At 40.1% G+C, this 17,896-nt stretch overlaps 1 protein-coding gene across 1 annotated transcript in view; it reads left to right on the top strand.

Annotated features, from left to right (window-relative positions):
- Positions 1 to 4,002, top strand: part of LRRC74B (leucine rich repeat containing 74B) — a 61,685-nt gene extending 57,683 nt beyond the window's left edge. Inside the window, exons 11-13 of the mRNA XM_053699803.1 lie at positions 2,008 to 2,136; positions 2,707 to 2,792; positions 3,861 to 4,002. Coding sequence (XP_053555778.1) covers positions 2,008 to 2,136; positions 2,707 to 2,792; positions 3,861 to 4,002 — 357 coding nt within the window. The remainder of the gene's footprint in view (positions 1 to 2,007; positions 2,137 to 2,706; positions 2,793 to 3,860) is intronic.
- Positions 4,003 to 17,896: the final 13,894 nt, after the last annotated feature.

Here is a 17,896-nt window from a genome sequence, read left to right as displayed (position 1 = left end):
TTTTTTTTTATTATGGATGTTTTTCTTTGCTTACCCTTAGAAGAAATATAGGGAAAATCCTGTACTCAGTCCAGCTGGTATTAACAGAAGTTTTATTTTTTTAGCCAGTAGTTGCACTGCAAAGGTTTCCAAGTAAAAGTTACAACTATTACTTTTTGTACCAATATAGACAATATCCTATGCACTCCCAAACTTTTTGACTTTTTTGGCTTGGTAAAAATCTTTACACCAGCCTCAAGTCAGCCTAAATCTCAATGTGGACAGATCAAAATCGAAGAACCTTAGAAACCCCCAACCACATTAAACTATCTCTATAATCCCCTACAATAAATATAATAAACACTCTCTGACTCCCCTCACAGCACCCCCCCCCATAACACCTAATGAATTCCTTTCTTCACTCCTCAATACAGTCCTCCCTAACATTCCAGTGACCCCTTCACCTAAAGGTCCCCCCCTCAGGACACTAAAATACAGCATTCTAAATGAAAAAAAAATCAAGAACAAAGTCCTTCCGATATGGCATCCCAAGATGCCATATCGTAACCCCGATCCTAACATCATCTACGTTCATCCTCTGACTAGCAGGAACATGGTCCTTTGCAAACCTTTTCATCATCATTGCTCTTTGCCTTCTTTTTGGTTGTCATTGAGTAAACAATCAGGATTGCTTTACAAAGTAAATAAATAAAGCTGAACCAAAAACTAGGCATTGAGTGATAGAGATTAAAGGGGCAGTCTACTCCAGAATTTGTATAGTTTAAAAAGAAAGATAATCCCTTTATTACCTGTTCCCCAGTTTTGCATAACCAACACTATTATATTAATACACTTTTTACCTCTGTGATTACCTTGTATCTAAGCCTCTCCAGACTGCCCCCTTATTTCAGTTCTTTCGACAGACTTGCATTTAAGATAATCGGTGCTAACTCATAAATAACTCCACAGGAGTATGCACAATGTTATCTATATGTCACACATGAACTAGCACTGACTAGGGCTTAGAAATTAGCATATGGGCCTACCTAGGTTTAGATTTAAACAAAGAATACCAAGAGAACAAAGGAAATTTGATGATTAAAGTAAATTGGAAAGTTGTTTAAAATTGCATTCCCTATCTGTATCATGAAAGTTTAATTTTCACTAGACTGTCCCTTTTAGAAGAGGCTGAAGGTAGATGACAAATGTTTATTGGGGTTTTTTGGGGTTAAGCATTTAGAAGAGGCTTTTAGGTGGTAAGTGGACCCATGGGTGTTAGGGGGACTCATGCAGGCAACCCGATTGTTTGGCAGTATTGCCATGGAGGTGTTGTATAGTGGGCCCCGGTCAAGTAGAAGTTGTTGCATTTGGGTCCGAGTCACTGTTAATGTTAATTGCGGTGGAGACCATTTATGGTTATGGTTAATTGTAGTGTATTGGGTAGGGTTTATTGTGGTTAGAAACCAGCTTGTAATTAGTTGAGGATGGGAATTGATTTTTGGTTAACGTTAACTGTGTTAGGGACTAGTCACAGATAGGGTTAACTGCAGTGGCAGGCTGTATCAGGTGAGGTTTATGTCAGTTGGTAGCCAAGTTGCAGTTAGGTTTTAGTGTGGTTGTGGGCTGGGTTACCGTATGGTTTGTTTTAGTGGGGAAAGGTCAAGGTTAGATTAATTTCAGGTCTTGGTTAGGTTTATAAAGCAGTAACACTTTTACCTATATGATATAAGTACCACTTTATGAATGTAGACTTGTAAAAATAACATAAGATTAGAAACTTATCTGGAATAAAAGTATGGTTTAAAGACTTAGGGTAATATTGAAGCAAACAAGAAATACTTTGTAGCATAAATAAAGGAAACATTCCAGAATCCAGAGGAAGTACACGCTGCCAATGACAAGAAGTTGGGCTACCAGGGCACCAGTATGTCAGTATTCTTAACTGGTTGATAATGTGTTATTACAGTATTCAGTTGTCTGATGGCACCTCTACACAGACCCATCGTTTAAAACCTTTCTTTCCATCAGGGAGATCCAGTGAAAAAAATCAAGCAATTCATTAAGGAAAATAAGCTTCAGCTGTCTGAGTTTTTGGAGAAGATGTATAAAGATAAAAATGTTCCTATGACCCATGAGGTGTTTAACGAAGATCTGATGGCAAGTTATTAAAATATGATTGCTGTCTTTATTGTTGGACGAAAATCTATCACAGAGAATAGTTTTAACTTGAAATTAAACAAATGATAGCATGTTTCTCTCTTGAGTTCCCCTGATGTTAATCAGCAGACAGACCAAATTTAACTCTGTACCTGACACGCATGTGACTGGAGTACTCTATGATGCTTTTGTATGCGGACTGTCAGCAGATCTGCCTCCCGGGGAAAAAAGCAGACCACTTAGCTTGTCTCTTCATATTTCACAACTTGTATGCAAGAAAGTAGTTTGTTATACATATAAAAGGTTTGCTTTAACGATTTTTATTTTAACAAATGTGTGAAAGTACAAAGACTGTTAGAGCCACAGAATTAGGCCTTAAAGACTTTTTTGAATATTAGTTTATTAATGCTTTATTTCCATAACATAACAAATTAACATAATCTGAACATTGTAATTTGTGCTACAGAACAATACATTTATTTTGTTCTTTATGTTCATGTTCAGACATTTTTACTTGAAAAACAGTAGTTGCAGTACATTATAATGAATTTTTTTTTTTCCACTCTACAGAACATTGGAATTATTTTACCAAAGGATGAACAACAGCTACTAGCTGATTTACTTGACAAGGAAAAAAAAGGCACAATTCATTTTAGGTAACCAATCTTTCCGAATAACACTAAAAGTGTATGAGTACATTTCAATTTTGAACAAAAGGATTTTTGCAGTCTACTCATATTAGCTATCACTGTCTCAGTGGAATAGACAAAAAAACTATTTGTGCTCTGTGCACCTTCATTCAAACACCACGCCTTTTCAGAGCATCAAAAGGTGCTTATATGACACAAACTGACACAATATTTACCACTGATGGCTCTCTGAGCAGCGATGATGTTTGAATAAGGATATTTCCAGTTAATTTCAACATTCATTTAAACAGCTTTAAGATTTCCATTTTTCATGCAACACATATTTTAACATGTTGAATGGCTGCTTTATTATATGGATGGTATATTTCTTTCTTGTGACACGGTGAGTCCACGGAATCATCAATTACTGTTGGGAATATCACTCCTGGCCAGCAGGAGGAGGCAAAGATTAACACAGAAAAAGAGATAAAAGAAGGCGCCAACATAGTGCGATTACCAGTGGGATGGGACACGCAGAGCAAGTAATACCATATACTCACAGGATATCAGACACTTGAAAAGTGTCACAAGTGCCTCCTGGACCCTCAGAGTCGTCCAGCTAACTCCCACTCCACTGTGGTAGTAAGATTCTCCTCGTCTTTGCCGAATATGGTGGCTCCGCTGATGGTCTCGGCTGCAGGCTGTGTTTCAAAGGGACAGACTTCAGATCCACTCAGATCAGGATATACAGATACGGTCCGTGCTCTCCGGATAGGAGTCAAACAGCAAGGCTAATTAGAAGTGGATGATGTGGTGGCAAAATCATATATTACCAATGGTAATGAAAATGAAAGTTCGTGGCTACAATCTTAAAATGAATAAGACTTTAATGGCACTATTGCCAAAGACGAGGAGAATCTTACTACCACAGTGGAGTGGGAGTTAGCTGGACGACTCTGAGGGTCCAGGAGGCACTTGTGACACTTTTCAAGTGTCTGATATCCTGTGAGTATATGGTATTACTTGCTCTGCGTGTCCCATCCCACTGGTAATCGCACTATGTTGGCGCCTTCTTTTATCTCTTTTTCTATTTAGTCTCTTCCCCTGGGTTACCAACAGGGATCGTTTGAAGAAGTTGTTTGCCTCCTGTGATTTGGATATCACGCCTACTACATTTGTATCCATTAGAACTTCGTTTTTGGGACTATATCACTATATCATTGTGTCTATATTATGACCATTACTTTGTATATTAATGTCAGTACCCCTTTTCGATAAGGAGTATTATTGTTAAGACATCATCAATTTCTGGTCCCATATGGTTCCAGTTTTGTCACTATATTTTATGTTTGTATTTTTATACATTTTTATTTTTATTTGTAGAAGTTATTTGACCGTTGGCGCACTAATTATATTTTTTATATTAAAGATTAACACAGCAAAGCTGATAAGTATCACTTCCCTTCCCACAACCCCTAGTCATTCTCTTTGCCTTTGTGTAAGGAGGAGGTGAAGTTTAGGTGTCTGTTTAAGATTTCTTCTATCAAGATTTTTTTTATTTTGGAAGCCTGAGCAGGCTTGCTTTGATCTTCCCTGACAATTTGGTTCTAGCTGTATTCCACGTTAGTCTCTTCAGGAGTGCTGTGGTAGCTTTTAAGCAGTTAGGAACTTGTGGGGTGGGCCTCACTGCGTTTTCCTAACAGATTGCTGCCCTGCAACAGAATGCCAGAGTAGGCTTACTCTGTTCCTTCTTCTTACCCACAGGTCTCTGTGAGGAGTGGCTTCCTCTTATACCAAGTGAGATGTCTCCCTGTCGGACATGCAAGGGTGCAGGTAAGTGCCATTTTATTTCTTAGGAATAAGAACTCTGGCACTTTAGCAGTATATAGACTGCACCTTATTGGGACTATGTTTCCTGGAAGTCAGGTTACCACAGACAGGATAGCAGGGCACTGTGTGAACAGTCCTAGGACGTCAGAGTCCTAGTTAAAAAGAGAGATGCACTATTCTCTGTAAGGGTTTATTCAGTAGGTGTTTAAAACTTATTGGTGGCTCAGTCGGTTAAACTGCTTGTATGCAGTTACTATTTTGAATGATGCCATTTTGTCTTGTTAGGGACCTTACAGTCCGTATACAGATGCTGTGACGTCACGGGGGGCGGGACCCCTTTCTCCTGTTTAAGCACGCGCTTTTACAGGAGCCTTTTACTCAGGAAGTTAACGGCTTCTGTGTTATGCTCCCTCATTAGGACCACTTGTTTTCTGAGAGTCGCTTCAGTGGCAGTGGGGATCAGGTACGCACCGCAGCTTAGCGCTGTTGTGTAGAAGGTGCAGAGACTTAAAGGGACATGAAACCCAATTTTTTTCTTTCGTGATTTAGAAAGAGCATGTCATTTTAAACAACTTTCTAATTTACTTCTATTATCTAATTTGCTTCATTCTCTTGATATCACTTGCTGAAAAGCATATCTAGATATGCTCAGTAGCTGCTGATTGGTTGCTGCACATAAAGGCCTTGTGTGATTGGCTCACACATGTGCATTGCTATTTCTTCAACAAAGGCTAGCTAAAGAATTGAGCAAATTAGATAATAGAAGTAAATTGGAAAGTTGTTTAAAATTGCATGCCCTATCTGAATCATGAAAGTTTAATTTTGACTAGACTGTCCCTTTAAATAAAATACATTTTAATTTTTTTATTTTTTGGTTTGTGAAATTTTTGCCAATAAGGGTTTGTCTGGGTATTAAACTTACTGCTTCCTATTGGGTCTGTTGGATCCAATTCTCTACTAGATTTGTGGCCTGTATGCAGAACACTGGATGTTTACTCTGGCCTATGGGGTGTAGAGTGTGGTGTCTAATTAGCTGTGCTACCCATCACTTCAAAACTGGAAACAATGGGGAATGGTGCCAGAGGGTTGCAAAGATCACTCAAAGGGATTTAAAACTAGGCCTTATAAATCTTGTAAATCTGGAGGTAAGAGTTATGTAGTCAATTCTGCAATGCTCGTTACTGTTCTTTTAAGAGAAAGCAGGAGCCACCTAGTAACATACCTAGACAACCAAATCTCCCAGACTTAACCCCAATCTCCTGTACCCGTGTATAAGATAAGAAATGCTTATGTATAGTTTTGGGTACTGTCATGGCCAGACCTGAAGGAACAAACAGATAAAAAAAACATAATTTATGCTTACCTGATAAATTCCTTTCTTCTGTTGTGTGATCAGTCCACGGGTCATCATTACTTCTGGGATATAACTCCTCCCCAACAGGAAATGCAAGAGGATTCACCCAGCAGAGCTGCATATAGCTCCTCCCCTCTACGTCACTCCCAGTCATTCGACCAAGAATCAACGAGAAAGGAGAAACCAAGGGTGAAGTGGTGACTGGAGTATAATTTAAAAGATATTTACCTGCCTTAAAACAGGGCGGGCCGTGGACTGATCACACAACAGAAGAAAGGAATTTATCAGGTAAGCATAAATTATGTTTTCTTCTGTTATGTGTGATCAGTCCACGGGTCATCATTACTTCTGGGATACCAATACCAAAGCAAAAGTACACGGATGACGGGAGGGATAGGCAGGCTCATTATACAGAAGGAACCACTGCCTGAAGAACCTTTCTCCCAAAAATAGCCTCCGAAGAAGCAAAAGTGTCAAATTTGTAAAATTTGGAAAAAGTATGAAGCGAAGACCAAGTTGCAGCCTTGCAAATCTGTTCAACAGAGGCCTCATTCTTAAAGGCCCAAGTGGAAGCCACAGCTCTAGTAGAATGAGCTGTAATTCTTTCAGGAGGCTGCTGTCCAGCAGTCTCATAGGCTAAACGAATTATGCTACGAAGCCAGAAGGAGAGAGAGGTAGCCGAAGCCTTATGACCTCTCCTCTGACCAGAGTACACGACAAACAGGGAAGACGTTTGTCGAAAATCCTTAGTTGCCTGCAAGTAGAACTTGAGGGCACGAACTACATCCAGATTGTGTAGAAGACGTTCCTTCTTTGAAGAAGGATTTGGACACAAGGATGGAACAACAATCTCTTGATTGATATTCCTGTTAGTGACTACCTTAGGTAAGAACCCAGGTTTAGTACGCAGAACTACCTTGTCTGAGTGAAAAATCAGATAAGGAGAATCACAATGTAAGGCTGATAACTCAGAGACTCTTCGAGCCGAGGAAATAGCCATTAAAAACAGAACTTTCCAAGATAACAATTTTATATCAATGGAATGAAGGGGTTCAAACGGAACACCCTGTAAAACGTTAAGAACTAAGTTTAAACTCCATGGCGGAGCAACAGTTTTAAACACAGGCTTGATCCTAGCTAAAGCCTGACAAAAGGCCTGGACGTCTGGATTTTCTGACAGACGCCTGTGTAACAAGATGGACAGAGCTGAGATCTGTCCCTTTAATGAGCTAGCCGATAAACCCTTTTCTAAACCTTCTTGTAGAAAGGACAATATCCTAGGAATCCTAACCTTACTCCAGGAGTAACCTTTGGATTCGCACCAGTATAGGTATTTACGCCATATCTTATGGTAAATCCTTCTGGTAACAGGCTTCCTAGCCTGTATCAGGGTATCAATAACCGACTCAGAAAAACCACGTTTTGATAAAATCAAGCGTTCAATTTCCAAGCAGTCAGCTTCAGAGAAGTTAGATTTTGATGTTTGAATGGACCCTGTATCAGAAGGTCCTGTCTTAGAGGTAGAGACCAAGGCGGACAGGATGACATGTCCACTAGATCTGCATACCAAGTCCTGCGTGGCCATGCAGGCGCTATTAGAATCACTGATGCTCTCTCCTGTTTGATTTTGGCAATCAATCGAGGAAGCAGCGGGAAGGGTGGAAACACATAAGCCATCCCGAAGTTCCAAGGTGCTGTCAAGGCATCTATCAGAACCGCTCCCGGATCCCTGGATCTGGACCCGTAGCGAGGAAGTTTGGCGTTCTGGCGAGACGCCATGAGATCTATCTCTGGTTTGCCCCAACGTCGAAGTATTTGGGCAAAGACCTCCGGATGAAGTTCCCACTCCCCCGGATGAAAAGTCTGGCGACTCAAGAAATCCGCCTCCCAGTTCTCCACTCCCGGGATGTGGATTGCTGACAGGTGGCAAGAGTGAGACTCTGCCCAGCGAATTATCTTTGATACTTCCATCATTGCTAGGGAGCTTCTTGTCCCTCCTTGATGGTTGATGTAAGCTACAGTCGTGATGTTGTCCGACTGAAACCTGATGAACCCCCGAGTTTTTAACTGGGGCCAAGCCAGAAGGGCATGGAGAACTGCTCTTAATTCCAGAATGTTTATTGGCAGGAGACTTTCCTCCTGATTCCATTGTCCCTGAGCCTTCAGAGAATTCCAGACAGCGCCCCAACCTAGTAGGCTGGCGTCTGTTGTTACAATTGTCCAGTCCGGCCTGCTGAATGGCATCCCCCTGGACAGATGTGGCCGAGAAAGCCACCATAGAAGAGAGTTTCTGGTCTCTTGATCCAGATTCAGAGTAGGGGACAAGTCTGAGTAATCCCCATTCCACTGACTCAGCATGCACAATTGCAGCGGTCTGAGATGTAGACGTGCAAAGGGTACTATGTCCATTGCTGCTACCATTAAGCCGATCACCTCCATGCATTGAGCTACTGACGGGAGTTGAATGGAATGAAGGACACGGCATGCATTTAGAAGCTTTGTTAATCTGTCTTCTGTCAGATAAATCTTCATTTCTACAGAATCTATAAGAGTCCCCAAGAATGGAACTCTTGTGAGAGGAAAAAGAGAACTCTTCTTTTCGTTCACTTTCCATCCATGCGACCTTAGAAATGCCAGAACTAACACTGTATGAGACTTGGCGGTTTGAAAGCTTGAAGCTTGTATCAGAATGTCGTCTAGGTACGGAGCTACCGAAATTCCTCGCGGTCTTAGTACCGCCAGAAGGGCACCCAGAACCTTTGTGAAGATTCTTGGAGCCGTAGCCAATCCGAATGGAAGAGCTACAAACTGGTAATGCCTGTCTAAGAAGGCAAACCTTAGATACCGGTAATGATCTTTGTGAATCGGTATGTGAAGGTAAGCATCCTTTAAATCCACTGTGGTCATGTACTGACCCTCTTGGATCATGGGTAAGATTGTCCGAATAGTTTCCATTTTGAACGATGGAACTCTTAGGAATTTGTTTAGGATCTTTAAATCCAAGATTGGCCTGAAAGTTCCCTCTTTTTTGGGAACCACAAACAGGTTTGAGTAAAACCCTTGTCCTTGTTCCGACCGCGGAACCGGATGGATCACTCCCATTAATAACAGATCTTGTACACAGCGTAGAAACGCTTCTTTCTTTATCTGGTTTGTTGACAACCTTGACAGATGAAATCTCCCTCTTGGGGGAGAGAATTTGAAGTCTAGAAGGTATCCCTGAGATATGATCTCTAGCGCCCAGGGATCCTGAACATCTCTTGCCCAAGCCTGGGCGAAGAGAGAGAGTCTGCCCCCCACTAGATCCGGTCCCGGATCGGGGGCCCTCGGTTCATGCTGTCTTTGGGGCAGCAGCAGGTTTCCTGGCCTGCTTGCCCTTGTTCCAGGACTGGTTAGGTTTCCAGCCTTGTCTGTAACGAGCAACAGCTCCTTCCTGTTTTGGTGCAGTGGAAGTTGATGCTGCTCCTGCTTTGAAATTCCGAAAGGGACGAAAATTAGACTGTCTAGCCTTAGCTTTGGCTTTGTCTTGAGGCAGGGCGTAGCCCTTACCTCCTGTAATGTCAGCGATAATTTCTTTCAAACCGGGCCCAAATAAAGTTTGCCCCTTGAAAGGTATATTAAGTAATTTGGACTTAGAAGTTACATCAGCTGACCAGGATTTTAGCCACAGCGCCCTACGTGCCTGAATGGCGAATCCTGAGTTCTTAGCCGTAAGTTTGGTTAAATGTACTACGGCCTCCGAAATGAATGAATTAGCTAGTTTAAGGACTCTAAGCCTGTCCGTAATGTCGTCCAGCGTAGCTGAACTAAGGTTCTCTTCCAGAGACTCAATCCAAAATGCTGCCGCAGCCGTAATCGGCGCGATGCATGCAAGGGGTTGCAATATAAAACCTTGTTGAACAAACATTTTCTTAAGGTAACCCTCTAATTTTTTATCCATTGGATCTGAAAAAGCACAGCTATCCTCCACCGGGATAGTGGTACGCTTAGCTAAAGTAGAAACTGCTCCCTCCACCTTAGGGACCGTTTGCCATAAGTCCCGTGTGGTGGCGTCTATTGGAAACATCTTTCTAAATATTGGAGGGGGTGAGAACGGCACACCGGGTCTATCCCACTCCTTAGTAACAATTTCAGTTAGTCTCTTAGGTATAGGAAAAACGTCAGTACTCGCCGGTACCGCAAAGTATTTATCCAACCTACACAATTTTTCTGGTATTGCAACAGTGTTACAATCATTAAGAGCCGCTAAAACCTCCCCTAGTAATACACGGAGGTTCTCCAATTTAAATTTAAAATTTGAAATATCTGAATCCAATCTGTTTGGATCAGAACCATCACCCACAGAATGAAGCTCTCCGTCCTCATGTTCTGCAAGCTGTGACGCAGTATCAGACATGGCCCTAGTATTATCAGCGCACTCTGTTCTCACCCCAGAGTGATCACGCTTGCCTCTTAGTTCTGGTAATTTAGCCAAAACTTCAGTCATAACAGTAGCCATATCTTGTAATGTTATCTGTAATGGCCGCCCAGATGTACTAGGCGCCATAATATCACGCACCTCCCGGGCGGGAGATGCAGGTACTGACACGTGAGGCGAGTTAGTCGGCATAACTCTCCCCTCGCTGTTTGGTGAAATTTGTTCAATTTGTACAGATTGGCTTTTATTTAAAGTAGCATCAATACAGTTAGTACATAAATTTCTATTGGGCTCCACCTTGGCATTGGAACAAATGACACAGATATCTTCCTCTGAATCAGACATGTTTAACACACTAGCAATAAACTTGCAACTTGGTTACAATCTTATTTAACAAAAACGTACTGTGCCTCAAAGAGCACTAAACGATTAAATGACAGTTGAAATAATGAACTGAAAGACAGTTATAGCATCAATCCTTAAAAACAACACAACTTTTAGCAAAGGTTTGTTCCCATTAGTAAAGTAACAATAATTAAATTTGAAACATAAAAATTACAGAGCAACGTTTTTAATCACAGTCAATATATAAGTCTCACAGCTCTGCTGAGAGAATCTACCTCCCTCCAAAGAAGTTTGAAGACCCCTGAGATCTGTTAGAGATGAACCGGATCATGCAGGAAATACAAGAGTAACTGACTGGAATTTTTTGATGCGTAGCAAAGAGCGCCAAAAATGGCCCCTCCCCCTCACACACAGCAGTGAGAGAGAAACGAAACTGTCACAATTAAAACAAGCAACTGCCAAGTGGAAAAATAATGCCCAAATATTTATTCACTCAGTACCTCAGAAAATGCAAACGATTCTACATTCCGGCAAAAACGTTTAACATAATAAATACCTATTAAAAGGTTTAATGTACTTTTAACAGAGTAATTCCGGTGAAATACCATCCCCAGAATACTGAAGTGTAGAGTATACATACATGTCATTATAACGGTATGGCAGGATTTTCTCATCAATTCCATTCAGAAAATAAAAACTGCTACATACCTCAATGCAGATTCATCTGCCCGCTGTCCCCTGATCTGAAGCTTTTACCTCCCTCAGATGGCCGAGAAACAGCAATATGATCTTAACTACTCCGGTTAAAATCATAGTAAAAACTCTGGTAGATTCTTCTTCAAACTCTGCCAGAGAGGCAATAACACGCTCCGGTGCTATTGTAAAATAACAAACTTTTGATTGAAGTTATAAAAACTAAGTATAATCACCATAGTCCTCTCACACATCCTATCTAGTTGCTGGGTGCAAGAGAATGACTGGGAGTGACGTAGAGGGGAGGAGCTATATGCAGCTCTGCTGGGTGAATCCTCTTGCATTTCCTGTTGGGGAGGAGTTATATCCCAGAAGTAATGATGACCCGTGGACTGATCACACATAACAGAAGAAAAACACATCAGATTTCCTTTTCTCTCCCCATATCCCTCTTACTTTATCTTGCACTGTTAAAGGGACATTAAACACTAAACAAATGCTAGGTGGAATGATGCATTCAAAGAAAAGATTAGACCGAGTATTCCATGTAAATGTATTTTTTTTTAAATTTAATTAGTTGTTTAAATATTGACAAAATAAGTATAACGTTTTAGTGTCTATAAAAAAAATGGGAGCGGCCATGTTGTAACTTAGGTTACCTTCTCTGCTGTGGCCAATTAGGGACAGTTATAAATAGGTCATTAGAGTGTGCAGCAAATAGCTGTGAGGAATATAACAGTGTCCTGCACTTTCATTTTTAACAGGAACTGAAAAGCTCACAATTTCAGAATGGAATTACAGGAAAGGGGGACAAAATAAATAATGAAAAAACTATATTGCAGACTATATATATATATATATATATATATATATATATATATATATATATATATATATATATATATATATATATATATATATATATATACGATTTATCATTTTATATTACCATCTCAAAGTGCTAAATTTCCCTTTAATAAGATATGAACCATTAGTATATGAATGCAAATTGTTAATCAAATGCTCTTAACCTGGTATCTTTTCAGTGTATCCATGACATGTATTTAGGACTTTCTCTTTAAAACCATGTTTGCCTTACTGGACACTTGAATGACGGCTACTTTAAGAGTTAATTAGCTTAGTAAATTTTTTGTTATTTTTGGATGTCTAACATTATCTCATTGTATTGCCATTGATTACCTGTTTTGCTAATATATTTATGTATGTATATGTTTTTACACTTTCAAGGGTCAGATTATGAGTGGAGCGTTAACAGTTACGCTTGAGCAATATTGGGTTTATCGCAGCTGTTTGCACGCATCAGATATTGCAATCGTATTACAAGTTGAAACACATACAGTATATACTTATATAGACATATATATATTTGTAGTCAAGTAGATGACAACATGTAAAATCATAATTATGCAATATTTATATTTAAATTGATGGTAAACTGTCCCCTTTGTAAACATCAGATACAGAAATTTAGGGATATTTTAGTTGGAGTTGTTATGAAGATGCACTATAACTTACTTTTTAATGTAGATCTGAAATTCAAATTCCCTGCGCTTTACCACCAATTTTTCTGTGAGCTAAAGATTTGAACTGTTCTCCAATCAGCGCTCTCCCCTTTGGGTCATTTTGTTCTAGACTAGAGCACTGATTGGACAACAATAAAAACTGTTAGATCACAGAAAATGTACTTTTGAAGTGTGTGGCGGAGCGCGGGTTATTTGAATTTTATATCTATATTAAAAAATAAGTTATAGCGCATCTTCATTACAGTAAAGGGGAGAGTTTACCATCACTTTAATAAAGTGTTACACTGTGTATTTACTGTAAATATTTCACATTACAATGTTCTGTACATAGCAGAATATGTTCTAAGTATTTTTAAATAGATATTCCTATATATATATATATTTATATGTATATATCTGTACCTATATATAATCATGTAAATATATAGGTATAGATATAGTATGAAAATACCATGAGATATACAGTATCTCACAAAAGTGAGTACACCCCTCACATTTTTGTAAATATTTTATTATATGACACTTTATATGATTATATTTTATTATATGTACATTTGCTGTCCCCTCAAAATAACTTAACACACAGCCATTAATGTCTAAACCGTTGGCAACAAAAGTGAGTACACCCCTAAGTGGAAATGTCCAAATTGGACCCAATTAGCCATTTTCCCTCCTGGGTATCATGTGACTCGTTAGTGTTACAAGGTCTCTGGTGTGAATGGGGAGCAGGTGTGTTAAATTTGGTGTTATCGCTCTCACACTCTCTCATACTGGTCACTGGAAGTTCAACATGGCACCTCATGGCAAAGAACTCTCTGAGGATGTGAAAATAATAATTGTTGCTCTACATAAAGATGGCCTAGGCTATAAGAAGATTGCCAAGACCCTGAAACTGAGCTGCAGCACGGTGGGCAAGACCATACAGTGGTTTCACAGGACAGGTTCCACTCAGAACAGGCCTCGCCATGGTCGACCAAAGAAGTTGAGTGCATGTGCTCAGCATCATATCCAGAGGTTGTCTTTGGGAAATAGACGTATGAGTGCTGCCGGCATTGCTGCAGAGGTTGAAGGGGTGGGGGGTCTGCATCAAATTGGTCTGCACTCTGCATCAATTTGGTCTGCATGGCTGTTTTCTCAAAAGGAAGCCTCTTCTAAAGATGATGCACAAGAAAGCCCGCAAACAGTTTGCTGAAGACAAGCAGATTAAGGACATGGATTTCTGGAACCATGTCCTGTGGTCCGATGAGACCAAGATAAATTTATTTGGTTCAGATGGTGTCAAGCGTGTGTGACTGGAACCAGGTGAGGAGTACAAAGACAAGTGTTTCTTGTCAACAGTCAAGCAGGGTGGTGGGAGTGCCATGGTCTGGGCCTGCATGAGTACTGCCAGCACTGGGGAGCTACAGTTCATTGAGGGAACCATGAATCCCAACATGTACTGTGACATACTGAAGCAGAGCATCATCCCCTCCCTTCGGAGACTGGGCCGCAGGGCAGTATTCCAACATGATAAAGACCCCACACACACATTCAAGACCACTGCCTTGCTAAAGAAGCTGAGGGCAAAGGTAATGGACTGACCAAGCATGTCTCCAGACCTAAACCGTATTGAGCATCTGTGGAGCATTCTCAAACGGAAGGTGGGGGAGCGCAAGGTCTCTAACACCCACCAGCTCCGTGATGTTGTCATGGAGGAGTGGAAGAGGACTCCAGTGGCAACCTGTGAAGCTCTAGTGAACTTCATGCCCAAGAGGGTTAAGGCAGTGCTGGAAAATAATGGTGCCCACACAAAATATTGACACTTTGGGCCCAATTTGGACATTTCCACTTAGGGGTGTATTCACTTTTGTTGCCAACGGTTTAGACATTAATGGCTGTGTGCTGAGTTATTTTGAGGGGACAGCAAATTTACACTGTTATACAGGCTGTACACTCACTACATTACATTGTAGCAAAGTGTCATTTCCTCAGTGATGTCACATGAAAAGATATAATAAAATATTGACAAAAATGTGAAGGGTGTACTCACTTTTTTGAGATACTGTATGAATAAACATGTATTTATGAATAAATAGAACATATTCTGCTATCTGAAGAACATTGGAATGGTACTTTAAACTTGCAATACAAGAGCTACCCGACATGCACAAAATGCTTACTACTAACAGAGATAGCGAGTGATCAGGAGCAATAAAAAACGCTCTACTCATAATCTGGCCCAAAATGTTTAAAAAAGGCACTGAGGGGCTGAATTATCAAGCTTCCGAATGGAGCTTGATGCTCCTGCTTCCGCGCGAGCCTTGAGGTCTAAAGACCGCTGCTCCATGAAATGTCCACCTGCTCTGAGGCTGCGGACATCAATCTGCCCGATCCTATACGATCAGGTTGATTGACATCCCCTGCTAACGGCCGATTGCCCGCGAATCTGCAGGGGGCGGCATTGCTTGTGCAATGATAAATGCCAACAGCGCATGCTGTCGGCATTTATTGATGTGCGGCGGACATGATACGCTACATCGTATCAAGTCTGTGCGCATTTTAATAAATTGACCCCTTAGTTTAATTTTTTTTTTACGTTTAAATGTATTATAACTTTGTTTGAATTTTAAATAGAAGTATGTTTGCAATATAATTCTATTAGCAAAAATGTTTCTAGTAAAAGCTATCACTGTTTCAGCAGGATACCTACGTATGCTTCTTGTGCCCCTTGTAGCAGTATTCAGGCATCAGTGATAGCTTTTACTAGAAATACTTTTGTTAATTGAAGTATATTTTTAAAAATGCTTCTATTCAACACTAAAATGCACGCGTGACATTTTAATTTTCACAAGTTTAGGCAATCTGACTAACTGTAATTGCTGGTATGCTTTATAACATTATTTTTTGTTTTGTTTTTTAGTATCTTTCAGAAAGCACTTTCCTCATGATAAATTATCAAAACTGGAGCATACTGAAGTAGTCATCAAACTGGTTTTAATTGTTTACAATGCAGTAGAAATCTTCATCAGGCTTTCTCTTTTTATATTGTCTATAGAATGTTTTTGTTATAGTTGTAATTTATTATCATTTGTAATAAGCAACACAAGCTACTGTGAATAATATTGTTATGCTTCTTTTAAATAAATTATTCAGTTACTTCTGATTCTCTAAAAAAATTTGTTTTTTTAACCTGAGCCAAGTGCAAAATCACGTATACCATAAATGATGATCTGGATATCTATTCCTATAGATATATAGGTATAGATATATATTTTACATTAACATTATCATATATATATATATATATTTATACAGTATATATATCTATATACTGTATATATAAATTAATACAAATTACATTTGTTTCTATGTGAAGAACATAGGAATGTAAAATATGAGTAACGTGCTTTGGGTTTTGCAATGTAGATCTAACGTGGTGTTGGGTTATCGCACATGAAAAATGTGTTATCTTAATGCACATTATTGAAATATTACATATAAAATATTAAAAGATAATAATTAGATATACACAAAGAAATCAGCGCTGATATGGTAGAGGATGTGGATGAGCTAAAGAATCAAACGGATAACTGATGAGAGGTAAATGGTGGAATACGGTTATCAATATCAATAAGCAATAATAAAATGTTCCAACAATAATGAAAGAAAAAATATAAAAAAGTTCAAATTATTTTTCCAAATGATAAAAAGTATGATGAAACATCTATCGTTAGAAATAATTGCTGCATACAGTCACCGTATGGAGGAGAATCCTTAAAGGAACACTAAACCCAAAAATTTTCTTTCATGATTCAAGTAGAGAATACAATTTTAAACATCATTCATATTTACTTCTATTATCTAATTTGCTTCATGTTCTAGATACCTTTTGTTTAAGAAATAGCAATGCACATGGGAGAGCCAATCGCACAAGGCTTCTATGTGCAGCTACCAATCAGCAGCTTCTGAGCCTATCTAGATATGCTTTTCAGCAAAGGATATCAAGAGAATGAAGCAAAATAGATAATTGAAGTAAATTAGAAAGTTGTTTAAAATTGCATGCTCTTGATGCTCTAGGTTCCGGAGGAGGAGCACAGGTGTGTGGTCAGGTGCTGCACCTGTGCTGATCTTACCTTTCCCACAAGCTGCTGGCGAGATTTGCGCCTAAACCCTTTGACACTGGGCGGCTTGAAGTAAAAAACTACCGCTGCTGGAATCCCAATAGTGCCACAACAATGCACTAATGTTGCCTATAACAGGGACAGATTATGGCTATTCACTGCTACACCAGTTTTTCATCTCACATTAACCTAACTGAGTACAAAAGATATCCTGCCTTAAACGCTAATTGATGATTATTAGGAGCCTGCCTAAGCTTAATACTTTTTGCCTCTGTCTTTGATACCGGGAACCTGCCTAAAAACGTACATTTCCCCAGCGTTAAAGTAACCTTGCTGACTGTGCTAAGACAGGAGAAGCTTACTAACCTTGGTCCGGTATACTCTAATAACTCAGGCTGACTCCCGGTCACCTTCACTATTAGCATCCTGGTTTGCTACAGAAGTGAGCAGCTGAATATATTTGAACCATCTGGGGTGTTACCGGTGCCTATACCTTCCCACCTCTGCACAAGGGAACATACCTGAAAGAGCTTGGGTAACTCGGTCCTGTTTTCTCTCCCTCCCACCGGTGCTGCGCGAGGGGTGAGGTTTGTGCTGGCGCCCTGGTGCGCCTGTTTGGTCCCTTGGCTGGGTGAGCGATGCTGGCTGACGTGCCGAAGTGCCTGAATACAATCGGCTTCAGCTGAGGAGCCTGTGTGGTCCGGCTTTGTTTCTATCGCTCCCCCCTCCCACTGGTGTTGCGTGAGGGGAGAGAGCTGACACAGCACCTTGGTGTGCCTCTCCGGATCCTCGGTTGTCTGCCTCCATAGTCTGCGGCAGGTTCCCACGGATGGGCCTGTCTTTAAGGA

Source organism: Bombina bombina, chromosome 2 (assembly GCF_027579735.1).
Source record: "Bombina bombina isolate aBomBom1 chromosome 2, aBomBom1.pri, whole genome shotgun sequence".
In the NCBI taxonomy this organism is placed as follows: domain Eukaryota; kingdom Metazoa; phylum Chordata; class Amphibia; order Anura; family Bombinatoridae; genus Bombina; species Bombina bombina.
This window is presented reverse-complemented; position numbering and strand designations above follow the sequence as displayed.